Here is a 17,796-nt window from a genome sequence, read left to right on the forward strand (position 1 = left end):
TGTATCTTTTATTCACCCCACCCTCAGCCCCACAGCACTTATGAACATATTTGTTATTTATTTTAATGTCTACCACCCCCTCTAGACTGTAGGCTCCTTGTTGGCTGGGAACGTGTCCACCAACAACTCTGCTGTATTGTACTCTTCCAAGTGCTTAGTAGAGAGCTCTGTATACTAAGTGCTCATTAAATACCACTGATTGATTGTTTGATAGTATTTTCAGTTTAATGTATTACTGCACATACTCAAAGCTAGGATGTAGTTAGGAAACCAGGGAACTTAATAAACTCCAGTAGAGGCAAGTACAATGTCCACATCTATATTACTGCCTTCTTTTCATTTCCTCTAGACTGTAAGTTTGTTGTGGGCACGGAATGTGTTTTCTAACCCTGTTTTACTGTACTCTCCCAAGTGTTTAGTACAGTGCACACAGTAAGCACTCAATAAACACCACTGATTACAACCCAGGAAGTACATGAAATGAGCTTCCATATGTAGAGGCCAGTTTCAAAGCACAACATTTTCTATTTAAATATTAGACTCAAAAAACATTATTAGTTTGCCATCCGGGCACTTATCTCAAAGATACTCTTATCTTACCTGTATCTAGACCATGCCGTAGCTCTTTGATTTTATTAGTTGAGCCAGACTTGCGGTAAATTCCCTCGGTATACAACCCGTGCATTTCTATGTAGTTTGTGAGCTTCTCCACCACAATGGGAACTGTTCGCTCTTCATTCGTCAACCGGGACAGTTCGACTCCAAACTGCCGAGACGAAAGCTCTGGTTCGTACTATTTGGAAGGAAGAGATTTCCTTTTAAAATTTATTCAAATGTCTTTAGATAGGTGCATTGGGGCTAATAGTGGCTAAGAAATAGGGTTGACTTGGCATTTATAAAGAAAGACTTGCTGAAGCGTAGGTTGTTGATTCAGCACTTGTTCATAGGAAAGGTGATACAGGGCCTGAGAACTGGGGCTGTAGACACCCTCTCCCAACCCCCCAACATTGTCCTTCCACTGTATTCAAGCTCTGAAGCCAGGAGTTGGCAGGATTAGGAGATGAGCTACATTTTACCTTGTATCTTCTGTTTCATTAAGAGTTGCATCTGCTTGATTTGTATAATCATGTATTATTACCACTACTGGAATGCTAAATCAAGTCAGCACTTGTAAATGAGTGAGTTACTGAAGCCTAGTTTCCTTAACAAAAACCACCAAATCACCTGAGAGGTTATTATTAGTAATGCAGAATGAAAACAGAATGCGGTTAATTTTGCTGATAGTTCAGCCCAAGAAAACAATTATCTTACCTTTTTAGAGCATTTGATTGTGGTTTTAAGGCAGCACCTCTTATGGCAAGCATACTTGCAGACTGCAAAATAAGGTCAAGCTGAAACACTTCTGACACTTCAGTGACATTTAAAAGTTTAAAGGTTCCTTTTTGACATCTGTATTTACATGACTGATGGTCAGAAAAACCACACAAAACATTCTGCATTTATACATAGTACAAATGCACAAAAAAGGGTATAGACATTTATCACATTAATATATACAAAACACTCATGAGACACTAAAGTATTCCTCCCATTTTATTCAAGGAAGAATTCACATGATGGAATTTGCCAGCTTCCCAAAGTTGTGTAAAGAGTGCTGGCAAAACTCTTTGCTCACAATTCAGTTTTCTAATCATTACGACTTGGTTTATATGCCAGAGTTTGACTGCACTTCCAAAGCTGCTTGGACTGCAAATCTGAGCTTGGCAGTCAGTGAAATAAACAAAATTCAGATACGAGCTATTTCAAATTAGGTCAGGGTCAAAGAAGGGAAGACCATAAATGAGGAGCTTCCGTATTTGGGGATGTGACTGTTATTATCAGGACAACTGTAGGACGTGTAATTAAATTTAACCAGTTTGTAGGCCTCATGAAATGTCCAAGTCCATTCCACAGAGTGTGCAATGCACAAAATTGGTTCTTTTTTATGTTAATTGTTAAGCACTTACTATGTTCCGGGCACTGTTCCAAGTACTGCAGTAGATAGCAGCTAATGAGGTTGGACACAGTCCATGTCCCACATGGGGCTCAGAGAGTGAAGTGTGACTTGCCCAAGGTCACACGGCAGACAAATGGTGGACGTGGGATTAGAATCCCAGGCCTATTCTCTATCCACTAGGCCATGCTGCTTCTAATCTTTCTTCCCCAGTTTTTTCCTCCACATCACTTTCCCATCACAGTTGACAACACCATCATCCCCTCTCTTGCTCAGGCCCACAAACCTGGGATCATTTGCCCAATACTCTCAAATGGTTCATCCTCCTCAACACTTCCAAAATGTTTCTCTTCTTCTCTATTCACAAGGCCACCATGCTGGTCCAGGCACCTGTCATATCCTAGCTCTACTTTGGCAACAGCTTCCTTGCTGAACTCCCTGCCCACAGTCTATCTCCACTTCAGTCCACACTTCACTTTGTTACCTGGACCATTTTCTAAAACACCTTTAGGCACATGTCTTCCCCTCCTTTAAGTCCTCCAGGGTTGCCCACTCTTCCATGCACCAAGCATAAATGCCTGATTTCTGGCTTTTAGGCACTAAATGTTTCACTAACTTATTCACTCATTAATGCTTCATTCTTGCCTTTCCTGCAGCCAACTTCTTGCTCACACCCTCCCCCACTGGCCTGGAATGCTCCTATTCATATCCAACAGACCACAGTTCTCCCATCTTTAAAGTCTTTCTGAGCCTTTCCTCCCGCTGATTTTCCTATCACTGTAGACAGCCCCACCATCCTCCCTGTCTCGCAGGCCCATAACCATGGCTCATCTCTCTCATTTAACCCACACATTCAATCTGTCACAAATTCCTTCTGCTTCTATCCTTCATAACATCTCCAGATGCTCTAGACTGCTACATGATAATCCAAGCACTCATTGTTTCCTGTCTTGACTAATGCATTAACATCATTCACGCATATTTATTGAGCACTTACTGTGTTCAGAGCACTGTACTAAGTGCTTCAGAGAGTACAATATAACAATAAACAGACATATTTCCTGCCCACAATGAGCTTACAGTCTAGAGGAGGACAGACATTAATATAAATAGAGTACAAATATGTACATAAGTGCTTTGGGGCTGGGAGGGGGGATGAACAAAGGGAGCAAGTCAGGGCGACTCAGAAGGGAGTGGGAGAAGAGAAAAGGGGGGTTTAGTCAGGGAAGGCCTCTTGGAGGAGATATGCTTTCAATAAGGCTTTGAAGGTGGGGGGAGAGTAATTGTCTGTTGGACTTGAGGAGGGAGGGCATTCTAGGCCAGAGGCAGGATGTGGGCGAGAGGTCAGTAGCGAGATAGATGAGACCAAGGTACAGTGAGAAGGTTAGCAGTAGAGGAGAGAAGTGTGCGGGCTGGGTTGCAGTACGAGAGTAGCGAGGTGAGGTAGGAGGGGGCAAGGTGATTGAGTGCTTTAAAGCCAAAGGTGGGGAGCTTTTGTTTGATGCAGAGGTGAATGGGCAACCGCTGGAGTTGCTCATCCTCGCTGACCTCCCTGTATCCTGTCTCTCCTCTCCCCACTCCACTCTGTTCTGAAGAACCATTCAGCCCATGTCCTCTCCTGGTTCTCCTCTCATATCTCTGACTGCTCATTCTCAGCCTCCTTTGTGGGCTCCTCCTCTGCCTCCCACCCCCGAAACTGTGGGGGTCCCTTAAGGTTCAGTTCTCCATCTACTATTCCCCTACTATTCTCCATCTACATCCACTCCCTTGGAGAACTAATTCACTCCAATGACTTCAACTACCACCTATCTCTACGCAGATGATTCTAAAATCTACTTCTCCAGCCCTGATAGCTCTCCTTCTCTGACGTCTCGCATTTCCTTCTGCCTTCAGGACATCTCTGCTTGGATGTCCCATGGTCACCTCAAACAATATGTCCAAAACAGAACCCCTTAGCTTCCTGCCCAAACCCTGTCCTCCCCTCGACTTTCCCATCACTGTAGCTAGGACCATCCTTCCTGTCTCTCAAGTTTGTAACCTTGGCATTATCCTCGACTCACATCTCTCATTATTATTATTAATAATAATTACTATTATTACTAATAGTGATAACAATAATAGTAATAATAATGATAAATACCATTTGATAAGTGCTTACTATGTGCCAAGCACCGTTCTAAGCACTGGGGTAGATACAAGGTAATCAGGTTGTCCCACGTGAGGCTCATAGTCAATCCCTATTTTACAGATGAGGTAACTGAGGCTCAGAAGTTAAGTGGCTTGGCCAAGGTAACACAGCAGACAAGTAGCAAGCCGGAATTAGAACCCATGTCCTCTGACTCCCAACCCCATGCCACACTGCTCCTCATTCAATCCACATATTCGATCTGTCACTACATCTTGTGGGTTCAACCTTCACAACATCAAGCCTGCACACTTTGCTCCTCTAATGCCAGCCTACTCATTTTACCTTGATATCTTCTATCTCGCTGCTGACCTCTTGCCCATACGCTGCCTCTAGCCCTTCCTCCTCATATCGGACAGACAATCATTCTCCCCACCTTCACAGCCTTACTGACAGCACATCTCCTCCAAGAGGCCTTCCCTGACTAAGCCTTCATTTTTTCTTCTTTCATTCCCTTCAGCATCATCCTTGCACTTGGATTTGCACCCTTATTCAGTCCTCCCTCAGCCCCACAGCACTTAGGTACATATTAGTAATGTACTTATTTATTTTAATGTTGGTTCCCCCCTCTAGACTGTAAAGCTCGTTATGGGAAGGGAAGGGGTCTACCACCTCTGTTATATTTACTCTCCCAAGTGCTTAGTACAGTGCTGTGCACACAGTAAGCACTCAAAAAGTATGATTGATTGGGTTTTGGAGCATAATGCAGCTGGTCATTTCGTCTGTTAACAAAGTTCATAATTAATAGTTCTTCAAGGGACAGCTTTTTTGTGCACTCAATGTGGGTCCTGATTTGGCCACGACAATCTCACAAATAGGTGAATTTCCTCACAATGGTGGCTATTCAAGCACAAAGGACCAACTGAAAAAATGATAGTTGGCACTTAATTTTTCAGAACCATTGCTGAAGGAAAAATGAGATCGATGAAAAGACAACTCAGGTTCCCTTTACTCCTAATTTTTAGAAATCCCAAGAAAGTCTACAATACTCACGTTTGCACACTGAAGCTTTGTCCATTATCCATATCAGGGAGGAACAGTACTCACAATAAGTAGGTATACTATACTGGGTGGCCTTGAAGATATGGCCATTGTATTCTTCCACCTTTAACAAAACAGAGTGCTTTAGATAAAACATCACTGTTGAATAGGACATGATTGTGCTCCCATCTCCATTCCACTGACAAGTGTGCAAGCAAACTGATCCAAATCAGATCTCTAGATGTCTTGAAGCTAAATACTTCAGACTAAAACACGGAATAAGAGAAGACTTTTTGCTATAAAATATATAAAATGATCCACTCTTCAGAACTTCTTCAATAACCTGTCATTTCCGTGTTCAAACAAGCAACTACATAAACCAAAACATTCTGAACTGTGTGACAATGCAAAAATGACTTCTACCTTAGGTCGGGGTGACATTTTAAACTGGGAGGACAATATCTGTGACTGACTGGAGCCCCAAGTTGGAAACACTTTGTTGTTTCATATCCATGTTTAGGATGCAACTAATTTCAGCTGAAATGACCCTATAAGACTACAACACTAACCAGGTAGCAGAGCAATTATAATAATTACCAAATATCCATTTTCTATCCTCTTGAGGGAAACTCGAGGTCATTATGTCCATCTGTGATGGCCCCCATCAGAGGAAAGGGGGAAAAAGGTCCAGGGATTGCTAAAACAGAGAAGCTGCTCATTCTTGCAGAGGGAAAGCTCTTGGGCATAAGCTGCTTAGTACTCAGCTGGTTACATCATCTGAGGCACAGCCAATTGCAAGGGAGGATTTAGGCAAGGGGAAAGGGGCTAGGAAAAAAGGAGCCCAGAGTCACTAGACAGTGGTTCACTTTAGGTCAACAAAGGGAAAGGGAAGAACTAGTATTTGCCTGGAAGGCTGAGGTTCAGCAAGATGAATGATCTGAGGGTGGCATGTCCACAGAACAGCTGACATGGGAAGTAGAGCTTGGGGGAGGCCCCCGTTGGGGGGCCCTGCCTAAGGGAAAGACCAGGGGCCTTAGAGTCAGAGGACCTCGGCTCTAAACCTGGCCCTGACACTTGTCTGCTGGGTGGTTTATCTGTGCCACAATTTCCTCATCTGTAAGGTGAGAATAAACATCACAGGAACATGGTTTGTGTCCTACTTGATCACCCTGTATCCACCCTGGTGCTTAGTACCGTGCTTGGTGCATAGTAAAATGCTTAATGATCACCGCAATTATTATTATTACTAATAATAACTCCTTGGTTGAAGTTAGGAACAAGTTCCAGGATAGACGTAGGTAGATTATTCCTAGACCTGTTGCTCTTGAAATCCCTGAGGAAGTAAATAATAACTATAGTTATTGTTGAGGACTTACTATGTGCCAAGCACTATTCCAAGTGCTGGGGTAGATACGAGTTAATCAGGTTGGACACAGTCCCTGCCCCACATAGGGCTCACACTTTTAATCACATAAATACTAGTTATCTGTTTATACCCAAAGAATGTCTGAGCAACCTATGGTTGTGAAACCTATTTGGAGACTCTCAACCATAAATGGAAGTAGGCCCTTGACATTCCTCCAAATCTCAGTAGGCAGTCCCTTGGGCGCAAATCCAAGAGTCAATGGATGGTATCAGCAAAGTACCCGGACAACCGTAGAGAATGCTAGCATGGAGCCCCAAGAATCCTCCCTCTGGCTGAAAACAGGCACAAATACTACAACTCTGGGGCTAGCAATGGGGCACCTGACTTTGCAAGTCACTGAACACATCCCACCTTCCCTTTGCTTCTTGGTGGCTGCATTTACAATGCCATAAATGGAGCTGCTTAACACTTTAAGACTCTAGAGAAAGATTCTATAATCTCATTTAGCAGTATCCTTCAGAAGCTCTCAAACTTTGTAATCAGGAATTCTCCCTAATACATACCTTCACTTCTCCCTACTGCAGCTTAAATCCAATGGTCATACTCTTGTCTTGTTATCCATGAAAGTGAAAATAGCTCACCACCACTCATATATTTAATCAATCAGTGGTATATATTGGGTGCTCACTGTGTGCAAAGCACTGTACTAAGAGCTTAGGAAAGTACAATACAATAGAGCTGGTAGACTCGATAGTCCTTCATATACTTTCAGGTCTTTAAATTTACTTTCAGCTTTTTCCTTTCTTGGTCAAAAACCCAAATTCCTCTGCCCTTTCCTCACTGGACAGTTAGTCTTTTTCATTCCTTTTTCCTGGACCCTTTCCAAGTTCTCCACATCTCAATCTGGTTAGAGATCCAGGATAGATGTGGTACTCTAATACAATCTTGACTACTGCTAGGACAGGCAGATTATCTGGCTCCTAATGTTCAATTTTTTTTTTTTTGTTAATGGTATGTGTTAAGTGCTTACTCTGCCCCAGGTATAATTCTCTTCCTTGAGGCTCTTCAAACTGTTACAGTGAAGGACTTTGCTAAATAATTACTACACATTGGCTGTATAGCTATTTCCCACGGCCATCAAGCTCAGTTAAAGATCACTATTCTAACTAGATTTTCTTAACTCCCACTAATACAATGGTATTTTTCCAAATATGGGCTGGGTTGAATTAAGAATAAACCAAACACCAGCCACATACAGAGAGGAGTGGGGCACAGTGCATAGTTCATGCTTCAAATATTTCTTCAGGATTTCCTTTTAAGTAAACTGCAGTGTCCAAAAGTAATTTATGTAAGAAAACTCACAACATCAGTGTCTTTTTTCCTTCTCTTCTTTCTTTCTGCTTTTGGAACCTAGGGAAAAAAAAAAGATATACCGCTTTACTGAGCTTTGTGATCTTTCCTTGCTCTACTTGCTATTTTAAAGATGTTTTTCACCCTTCAACCTAAGATCCCACTCACTCCAAACATACAAAATTTACCATTATTACCTTGGGTAGTAAAAAAAACCCCACATATTGGGCAACTACCTGTCGCAAGATTTTAACTGCTCTGCAGAGCAGCTATGACAGGTAAAGCCAGGCCTGTCCTCTCAAACAATGCTTTGTATATGAAACAAAAACTACTCATGATTGGTTTCAAGGCACTCCACTCCCTAACCTCACCATATCTACCTGCTCTTCAACCTCTATTCCCCAACTCGGTCTTCTCTCCTCCTAGCCAACCTTCTGACTGTTCCTCACTCTTGACTCTTCCAACCCCAACCCTTCACTCATGCTGTTCTCCTGGCTTGGAACCTCTATCCTCCCCAGTTCATATCCCCCTTCCATTACTAAGCTCTCACTGATTCATTTCCCACCACCCTGAGTCAAATAAATACCACTGAATGAATGAAATATGAACTCGTCAGCCAACTCTAGCCCTTATGATCTTAATTATACACTTCTTAACACTCCTGTCTGCTCAATGTATTGGAGAAACAGCATGATGCAGTGGCTAGAGCACGGGACTGGGAGTCAGAAGGACCTGGGTTCTAATTCCAGCTCTGCCACGTGTCTGCTGTGTGACCTTGGGCAAGTCACTTGACTTCTCTGTGGCTCGGTTCCTCATCTGGAAAACGGGGACTGAGAATGTGAACCCCATGTTGGACCGGGACTGTGTTTAACCTTATTTGCATGTATCCACCCCAATGCTTAGCACAGTGCTGGGATCATAGCAAACACCATCATTATTTATTTGGCTCTCTCCAGTAAATGACCTTATGTTTGCCTCTCCTGTTCAAGTGTCAGCTCCTTGTGGGCAGGGAATGTGTCACTTAGTTACTTCCCAAGCGTCTAGTAGAGTGTGCTGCAATAAGGGGGTGCTACTATGATGTGGCATTCACATCCCTCATTCCATATCCACAATATCCTCTATTCCAGTGTTAGGTTTCCAGCACGGAAATGGGTCATTCCACAGACCAGCTCCCTAACAGGTCCATGGTGGGTTGCAACAGATTCATAATGCCCTTCAGTGTTCCCCTCCTGCCTAATCCTGTTCAGGATTGTGTGGCTTCCACACGGCGGCTGGTACATCAACAGCATTTATGCCCAGTTCTCCAAGAACATGAGGGTGGTTTCTTACAACCTTCGTTAAGAAAACTTTGGGCTGTAAGTCCCACCCATTCTGACCCGTCATAAAGCACACAAGCGGCACTCTATGCTTAAGTAGGGTCATGTTGTCAGAAGAAAGTTCCCTAATTCCTTAACTGCATTCTAGACAAACTAATGATGAAAACACGTGTTATGGTATTGAATTTAGCACTTACTGTGTGCAGAAAATCAAATCAGGCACTTGGGAACATTTGATAGAAGTAGAAGGATATCAATCAATCGTATTTATTGAGCGCTTACTGTGTGCAGAGCACTGTACTAAGCGTTTAAGGATATGGTCCACATTCTCAGGATATGTGTCTTAGGAGTGAGGCCTAGGCCTAATTCTGGTCCCCATCAGATAGTCCAGTTCAAAGACTTTTGGCTCATACAGAGCTAACCATATACTCCAAACTTTAAACATCATTCAGGATGCAAAACATCTACCTTATCACAAACCAAGGCCCTCCCACTTGCTCACAACAGCAAGTCTTTAGTTAAGAGAACATGGTCTGCCCTGCTTGCGCTGTCATGCCCCATTTCAACTCCTCATAAAACAGTTGCTTGGTTGCCCTGCCTCTATTTCATTTCCCACACATGTGCTACCAACCCACTCACTGATACAGTTAGCCTTGTGCCTAAAAGCTAACAATATAAAGTGTTGAATAAAAGGAAAATGGCCAGGTTTTAGAAGACCATATAAGCAAGGATTCATCTAAAGATGATCAGATCTGATGCATGAGGCTTAGGAAATTCTGCTCTAGATTTGGTAGCTGCCTTCTTTTTCAAAGTCCAAGGTGTTTTTTTTCCACAAATCCCACTGGCTCGTGTTCTTAAATATCAGAACTCAGTGTACCGCTGCAGACCCATGGCAGAAAAACCTGGGGTTCCCGGCTTTCAGAAGATGTCTGAGGTGCCAGGTTATGAGGATCAGAAGACACTACTGTGAAGAAAAACAGCAGGCAGTAAAATTTCCTGCTGGGACAAAGGGCAGCACATGGGCCTATGGGCTAAGTTCAAATACCCTACATTGGCTGCTACTCAAAATGTCCAAACTGAATACTGATAAAGAGAGAGGTGATAAAGCGTCAAATAGGTAATTCAGGAGGCGAGTCCAGTCTCATGTGGGCGAGATTATGCATAATTCTCTCAGCACTGTTCACAGGATGGGCCGTGGAGTTCCCAAACACGTGCAGCATTCTCCAACGCTGCACACTGAAGCACAGCCGAATGCTTTGCTCCAAACATACACAGACCTTAAAAACAAACCCAAGAGAATGCAAAACTCCAGTTAAGGTTACCTTGGTGGTAGTGCATTCCATAGGCTTGAATTCTGTCATATATTCATCAAGAAATACTTTAAATGTGTTGACCCAGACTTTGACTGGTGATTCACTCCAATCTCTCTGCTCAAGTCTCATAGTCTTCTCCAGAATCTGCTCAAATAGTGCATATAGATCTTTATACCGAATGCTTTTCCCATCATCCATCTATGAAAGGAAAAAAGTGGAAACGGATGTTATGAAAAAGTCTTTTTCAAAGTTCCACAACATTAATTTATCTTACCCTGGTTTGGAAGGACTACAACGTGGGATCACACTTTTTTTTTGGATCAATGCACTCCTTGATACTAAGTGCAATACCTACATAACCTATTATACAGTAGAGTATAAAAGATCATCCTGTAAACTGTAAGCTCGTTGTGGGCAGGGAATGTGTCTTTTATATTATTATATTCTACTCTTCCGAGCACTTTAAAATACAGTGCTCTGCATTCAGTAACCAGTCAATAAATATGATTGACTGACTGAATAAAAATGGCTAGATTTTAGGAGAGGAGCCTACATAATCGAGGTTTTATTGAAAACAGTGCTAGATCAGACGAATGCAGTTTAGGAATTTCAACTATAGATTCGGTGTCTGCATAAGGGTCTATTAAAAAATATTGCTATTGGACCACTGGCTCGAAGCTCTGAAATGCTACGCACCTCAGTGTACAATTTACTTTTCAACTCCACGGAGAAATGATCTTGATTCCTTTGTCCAGATCAGCTGGTACCCTCTACCTCCCACTTAGTTATACAGCCTCTTCAGAGACAAGCAAGTGTGGGTCAGCACCCAAACCTAAAGGGTCATGTCAGAAGGGGAGCAAGCCTAGCCCACTGAGTGGAGGCCAGATTTAAAAGATTCCTCAAATCCTCCAAAATTACTCATCTATACTAACTCAGGTTGAATTTATCCTGCGACTTTAACTAGTTTCTAGGAAGGAAATCAAAGTTCTTCCAAAGAACTCTGTGACTTGCAGTCAAATGTCACTGAACGGATCCCAATGAGCAGAGGACCAAAGTCAGGTTCCAAGGTTTTGACCTAGGCAGCGTTCTAGTCTCATTCCCTCACACAAATGGCACAGCAATAGCTTTCACACTAGATTTTTCTTGGGAAGAAGAGAAAAACACTAAAAATTGGAGGAGAGTTTCTTGGAAAGAACAAATGATAATCCCTGAGAAAAATCTGTATGAAGGATCTAAAAGTAACTGTTACTTAACCATGATTCCTCTCCTTATTTTTCTCTACCTACTCCTGCAAGGAAAAAAAAAAGGAAAACATGGGATTGAAAACTCTTAGACTGAATTAGGCCTATGTTTCTTTGATTTTTGTCTGTGTTTTACCTCTTGAACCATTTAATCTCTCACTGACAGCTACTTACCGCCAATGCAGATGAATAAAAACTGAAGATGTTCTGTCGAAATTCTTTCAGTGCTTTCTTAAACACAACGTCCACCAGGGTATCTTTCTTGCTGTCTTCATTGTCTAGGTCATTCATCTGAGAACCACAGAAATAATTACCATACAGCTCTGCACCACTCATGCAATATTTCTAAAATTGGAATAGATCTGAGATAAATTATTGATTAGGGCTAATATCTATTAGTTGATATTCAGGCTACTGAAATGCCTGTGCAGATTACTGAGAGTAACAATATTCAATTCATCCATACCATCGCCTACCCTGTGTTCCACTTAGATACATATTTCTCAGGAGTGCTTTCACCGTAAATATCCATTCATCTAGTAAGAGGATAACAGAAAACCAAAAAAGTCTTGTCTAATCAGGGAAAGAGTTTTTTCCTGATATATGCTGTAATGACACCAAGCAATCTGAATCAAAAAATAAATTGTTTCTAAATATGATGTAGTATACAATTCCTAATTTATAATTGCCCAAGATACTAAATGACTTAGGATACCTCACCAGTTGAACTCTATTGATATGTGGTAAGCACAGTCTGCCCAAGACTGGAATAGTTCAGCAGAAACACAGACCTTTTTCAGAAGAAACTCATCCATGCTTTTCAAGTCACTGGCACTGGTTATAATCTGGACAGAGTCGTTCTGCCATTGCATGGACTCCAGAGCAACATTACTGATCTTCACACTTCGTTTGCGCTTCACCTTAGGTGATGGCTCTTTGTTCTCTTTGAACTCTTTTCTGCAGTTTCCAGGGAGTTCAGGACTCTTAGGGGGAGTCAGGTGGTGCTGACCTATGTCTGTAATTCAAATAGAAAAACTGAAAAACAGTACTAACTATATTTCTTTGTTCTCATTTTGAACTTTTGGAGTTGAAGCATTAAAAAACACATCAGTGATTCTTACAAGTAAGAAATATCTTTAACAACAGAATGAAACTGTTCTGATATGATTTCTATAGGTCAGGCTACAGAGTGATGACTGGCTCTTTATAATCTCAGGGTCTGTGGCACCTGGGCAGAAAGTGGCTTCTAGAACTGAGGACTCTCTAAGGAGAAGATTTTGGAGCTGGTACTCTGGATAGCCTTGAAAACAATGGTCACTGTATTTTTACTTCATGGAATTCAAAACAATCAAGGCCTGTGGAATAGAACTGCAGCAACCCAGTCCCTCTGCCACTAGAACTTCACTGAAAAAGAAGTGATAAAATGCTGGTGAATAAAGATACCGCATGGCTACTGACGTTAACTAGGAATTCTGAAGCTACAACAAACCCAAGAGCATCATCTTGGTTGTGATTAATAGTGTGAACTACATTACAAGCTTCCTGATGCTTTCCTTTGAAGCTTAATTATATATTCTAGTCAACTCTCCTTCATCTCTTTCAATTCCATTCCATTAATAATGAATATAGCAGTATGAGCCTTGGCTCTATTTAGGGAATTTCATGAAGATGTGGGAGACAGGCTATTAAATAAAACATCACTACTTTCCTAGCCCCATGTTGAAAATTAAGCATTATTCTTATAGTACTAGTCCATAGGTACCAGGTAGTAATACCACATATCCAACCCTGGGAACCTCGATGTGAACCAAACCCACAATGCGATTTGTACAGCTAACCCCATTATTCTATCAATCAATCAATCGTCTGTGTGCAGAACTCTTAGCAGGGAATGCATTAACTAATATAAGCTGCAATATATACCTTGGCCTAAGCTCTTCCCTTCCTCTCATGGATTCTGAATGACTACATGGTGATTAAAGCCCATTTCAATTTAACATAGATAACAGAGCTGCCACTATCACTGCTAAATAGTTGACACAAAGTGCAGTTTTGCTGAATAGGATGTGAAAGATCCCAGGGAAGCAGTATGACCTAGTGAATAAAGCATGGGCCTGGGGGCCAGAAGACATGGGTTCTAATCCTAACTCCACCACTTGCCTGCTCTGTGACCTTGGGCAAGTCACTTCACTTCCCTGTGACTCAGTTTCCTCAACTACAAACTACACGGGATTCAATACCTGTTCTCCCGTCTACTAGACAGTGAGCCCCATGTGGGTCATGGACTGTATCGAGCCTGAATGACATATCTTAGACAAGCAGAATGGCTTAGTAGAAAGAGCACAGGCTTGGGAGTCAGAGATTGGGGGGTTCTAATCCCGCCTCTGCCACTTGTCAGCTGTGTGACTTTGGGCAAGTCACAACTTCTCTGTGCCTCAGTTACCTCATCTGTAAAATGGGGATTAAGACCACGAGCCCCGTGAGGGACAACCTGATTATCTTGTATCTAATCCAGTTTTAGAACAGTGCTTGGCACATAGTAAGCACTTAACAAGTACCATTATTACTATTATTATTCATTCATTCATTCATTCAATCTTATTTATTGAGCGCTTTCTGTGTGCAGGGCACTGTACTAAGTGCTTGGGAAGTACAAGTTGGCAACATATAGAGACAGTCCCTACCCAACAACGGGCTCACGGCCTAGAAGGGGGAGACAGTCAATAAAACAAAACATGTGGGGACAGGTGTCAAGTCATCAGAATAAATAGAAGTAAAGCTAGATGCATATCATTAACAAAATAAATAGAATAGTAAATATGTACAAGTAAAATAGAGTAATAAATCTGTACAAACATATATACAGATGCTGTGGGGAGGGGAAGGAGGTAGGGCGGGGGGGATGGGGAGGGGGAGAGGTAAGAGGGGGCTCAGTCTGGGAAGGCCTCCTGGAGGAGGTGAGCTCTCAAGGGCTTTGAAGGGAGGAAGAGAGCTAGCTTGGCGGATGTGCGGAGGGAGGGCATTCCAGGCCAGGGGGAGAGCGTGGGCCGGGGGTCAATGGCGGGACAGGCGAGAACGAGGCACAGTGAGGAGGTTAGCGGCAGAGGAGTGGAGGGTGCGGGCTGGGCTAATATTATATCTACCTAGCACTTAATACAATGCCTGACACATAGGAAGTGCTTAACAAATATTAAAAAAAGATAGTAGTACTTTGAATATATAAACTAAATACAGGTATTTATTTTAGCAACAAAAATAAATTACAATGTTTTGATCAACTTTTGGGATCTCAGGAATGTAATAAGGAACTTTATAATTTCCCTGTGGGACACTATGCTTTTTTGAGTGATACTTCATTAAGCACACTATCTTCATAGAACCAATTAAGAGCACAATCTGGAGTAAAACAGTAATTTGGTTTCAAATAGGCTTAAATCAATCAATGGTATTTATTGAGCACTGTACTAATTGCTTAAAACAAAGAGGTTTTTCCTGTTTTCTCCCAAGCTGCCTAAGTGAAGTAGCATTGCTAAGAAGTGGGACAGTGACTCAAGTTGACCTGCTCAACTCAATTACAAAAGTTCAACTTCCCAAAGTTTCAATGAAGACTGAATAAAGCTTAACAAATACCATTATTATTATTATTACATAGGTTCCAAGTCAACTCCAATAGGCTTATGGAGGCATTTGCTCTGTGTTTACCTACAAAGGATACTTGTGATTGATTACAGATGCAAATACTGAAAAAAAACTCAAGGTAATACTCCTTATCTAAAAGTTTCAAAACTCTGAGTGAGGAGCTATTCATTTTAGTGTTGTGTGACTTTTTAAAAGAGGAAAACAAATACTTCAATACAGTCATTCTACTTCCCCAATCTTTTTTTTTTTACCTTCATTAAACTGAAAACCTGGGGCTTTATCTATGTCTTCTGGTTCTTGGTCTGCATGCAGTTCCAATAGCTCTGACTGGGTAGCAAGCTTCTCTCTAGAAGCCTTTTTTTCCCCATGTCTCCCCTTTGCCCAGAATCTCATCTTGGTTTTCTGAGGCCTGTAAAAAAAAGAAAAAAAAGCCATATAATAGTGAAAAAGGCAGGCAGCCTGAAGTGTCTTTCCAAAACCTTCCTATATCTACCTTCCAAAAAAAATGACCCAAATTAGTTTAAACCGATCAGAAGCCAAGTCAGAAATAAAGTATTCCTTCTTTCTCTTGGCTGCACCTTCAGCCAGAGAAATGGAATATAACCCAGGGTACTACATAAACCTATTTTCTGCAGCCACCTTATATTTCAGTTATGAAAATAAGAGTTGTCAATTCTATAACTGCCAGGGAAAGGTGCCTAAATGTTTGAGTCAAGAGTTCCACAGATATGATCTTGAAGTGCTCACTAAGCACCTACCCTATGTAATGCAACAGGTCTATCAATCAATAGTATTTTTTGAGCACCTACTCGGCAAAAAGTTCTGTACTAAGCGCTTGGGACAGTATAATAGAGTTAGTTAGTAGACATGAGTCCACTAGTGGAAAGACCACAGGCCTGAGAGTCAGAGGACCTGGGTTTTAATCCTGGCTTTGCCACTTGTCTACCATGTGGCCTTGGGCAAATCACTTAACATCTCTGTGCCTCAGCTCCCTCATCTGCAAAATGGGGAGGCAACACCTGTTCTCCCTCCTACTTAGACTGTGAGCCCCACATGGGACCTAAATATCTTGTATCTATCCCTGTGCTTAGTATACAGTAAACTCTTAAATACTACAGTTATTATTAGGAGTTAGAATTAGTATGTCTATGGATGCCTGGAAGGGTTTTTATGGCCACAATGGTAGATTCAAGAATCTTTTAAAATCAATCAATGGCATTTGTTGAGCACCTGCAGTGTGTACAGCACTGTACTAAGCTCTTGGGAGAGTACAATGTAATAGAGTTGGTAGACATGATCCCTGCCCTCAAAAAGCATATACTCTAGTGGGGGTAACAGTGAAGCAGCATGGCCTAGTGGATAAAGCACAGACTTGGGAGTCAAAGGGACCTGGGTTGACGCTGCCAATTGCTTGCTGTGTGACCTTGAGTAAGTCACTTAGCTTCTTTGCCCCTTCATTACCTCATCTGCAAAATGGGAATTAAATCCTCCTCCCTCCAAAAGACTGAATCACATGTGGGGCAAGGACCATGTCCAACCTGATAAACTTGTATCTACTCAGGTGTTTAAAACAGTCCTTGACACACAGTAAGTGCTTAACAAATTTCATAACTGCCACCTACTCCCCCGCCAAAAATACCAGCACATTATAGAAAGACGCTTGGAGTCAGAGGTCATGGTTCTAATCCCGGCCCCGCCACTTGTCAGCTGTGTGACTTGGGGCAAGTCACTCAACTTCTCTGTGACTCAGTTACCTCATCTGTAAAATGGGGATTAAGATGGTGAGCTCCACCTGGGATGACCTGATAACCTTATATCTCCCTCAGTGCTTATAATTAATAATAATAAAGTAAATTTTGGATGGGGAAGCAGAAGAGTATAAGGATATGTGCATACGGGCTGTGGGGCTCAGGGTGGGGTGAGCAGCAAAGGGTTTAAGGTTATATATCCAAGTGCATAGGTGATGCAGAAGGAATGGGAAACAGGGTAGGGGACTGAGAGGTTAGTCAGGGAATGCTTCTTGGATGGGTATGATTTTAGTAGGGCTTTGAAGATGGGGAGAATGGTGGACTGTCAGATATGATGTGGGAGGGAGTTCCAAGCTAGAAGGAGGATGTAAGCAACCAGTTGATGGTGAGAGAGAGACAAGATCAAGATACAGTAAGTAGGGTGCCATTAGAGGAGTGATGTGTGCGTGGTCTGGGTGGTAGTGTGAGATTAATAAGGTTAGGTAGGAGAAGAGCTGATTGAGTGGTTGAGCTGATTTTATGTATCAAATGAAAGCTACCCTTACAGTTTCCTTCGTGTATAGGTAGAGGTAAAAGACCTCAATTATACTCAGTAGAGTTGTAAGAGGTAATAAGTGAACAATAAACAGTAAGTAAAATATTAGGTAAACAATATCACATACAA

General features: G+C 42.0%; 1 protein-coding gene across 6 annotated transcripts in view; it reads right to left on the bottom strand.

The window, feature by feature from the left end:
* MYO9A (myosin IXA) overlaps window positions 1-17,796 on the bottom strand; it is a 322,627-nt gene that overhangs the window by 24,478 nt on the left and 280,353 nt on the right. For all 6 annotated transcript variants that reach the window (XM_038746410.1, XM_038746411.1, XM_038746413.1 and 3 more), the window contains 8 exons: window positions 15,636-15,793; window positions 12,537-12,760; window positions 11,920-12,036; window positions 10,514-10,702; window positions 7,888-7,935; window positions 5,172-5,283; window positions 1,312-1,373; window positions 601-793 (listed from right to left, as the gene is read on the bottom strand). In XM_038746410.1, coding sequence (XP_038602338.1) covers window positions 601-793; window positions 1,312-1,373; window positions 5,172-5,283; window positions 7,888-7,935; window positions 10,514-10,702; window positions 11,920-12,036; window positions 12,537-12,760; window positions 15,636-15,793 — 1,103 coding nt within the window. The remainder of the gene's footprint in view (window positions 1-600; window positions 794-1,311; window positions 1,374-5,171; window positions 5,284-7,887; window positions 7,936-10,513; window positions 10,703-11,919; window positions 12,037-12,536; window positions 12,761-15,635; window positions 15,794-17,796) is intronic.

Source organism: Tachyglossus aculeatus, chromosome 5, assembly GCF_015852505.1.
Source record: "Tachyglossus aculeatus isolate mTacAcu1 chromosome 5, mTacAcu1.pri, whole genome shotgun sequence".
NCBI lineage: Eukaryota > Metazoa > Chordata > Mammalia > Monotremata > Tachyglossidae > Tachyglossus > Tachyglossus aculeatus.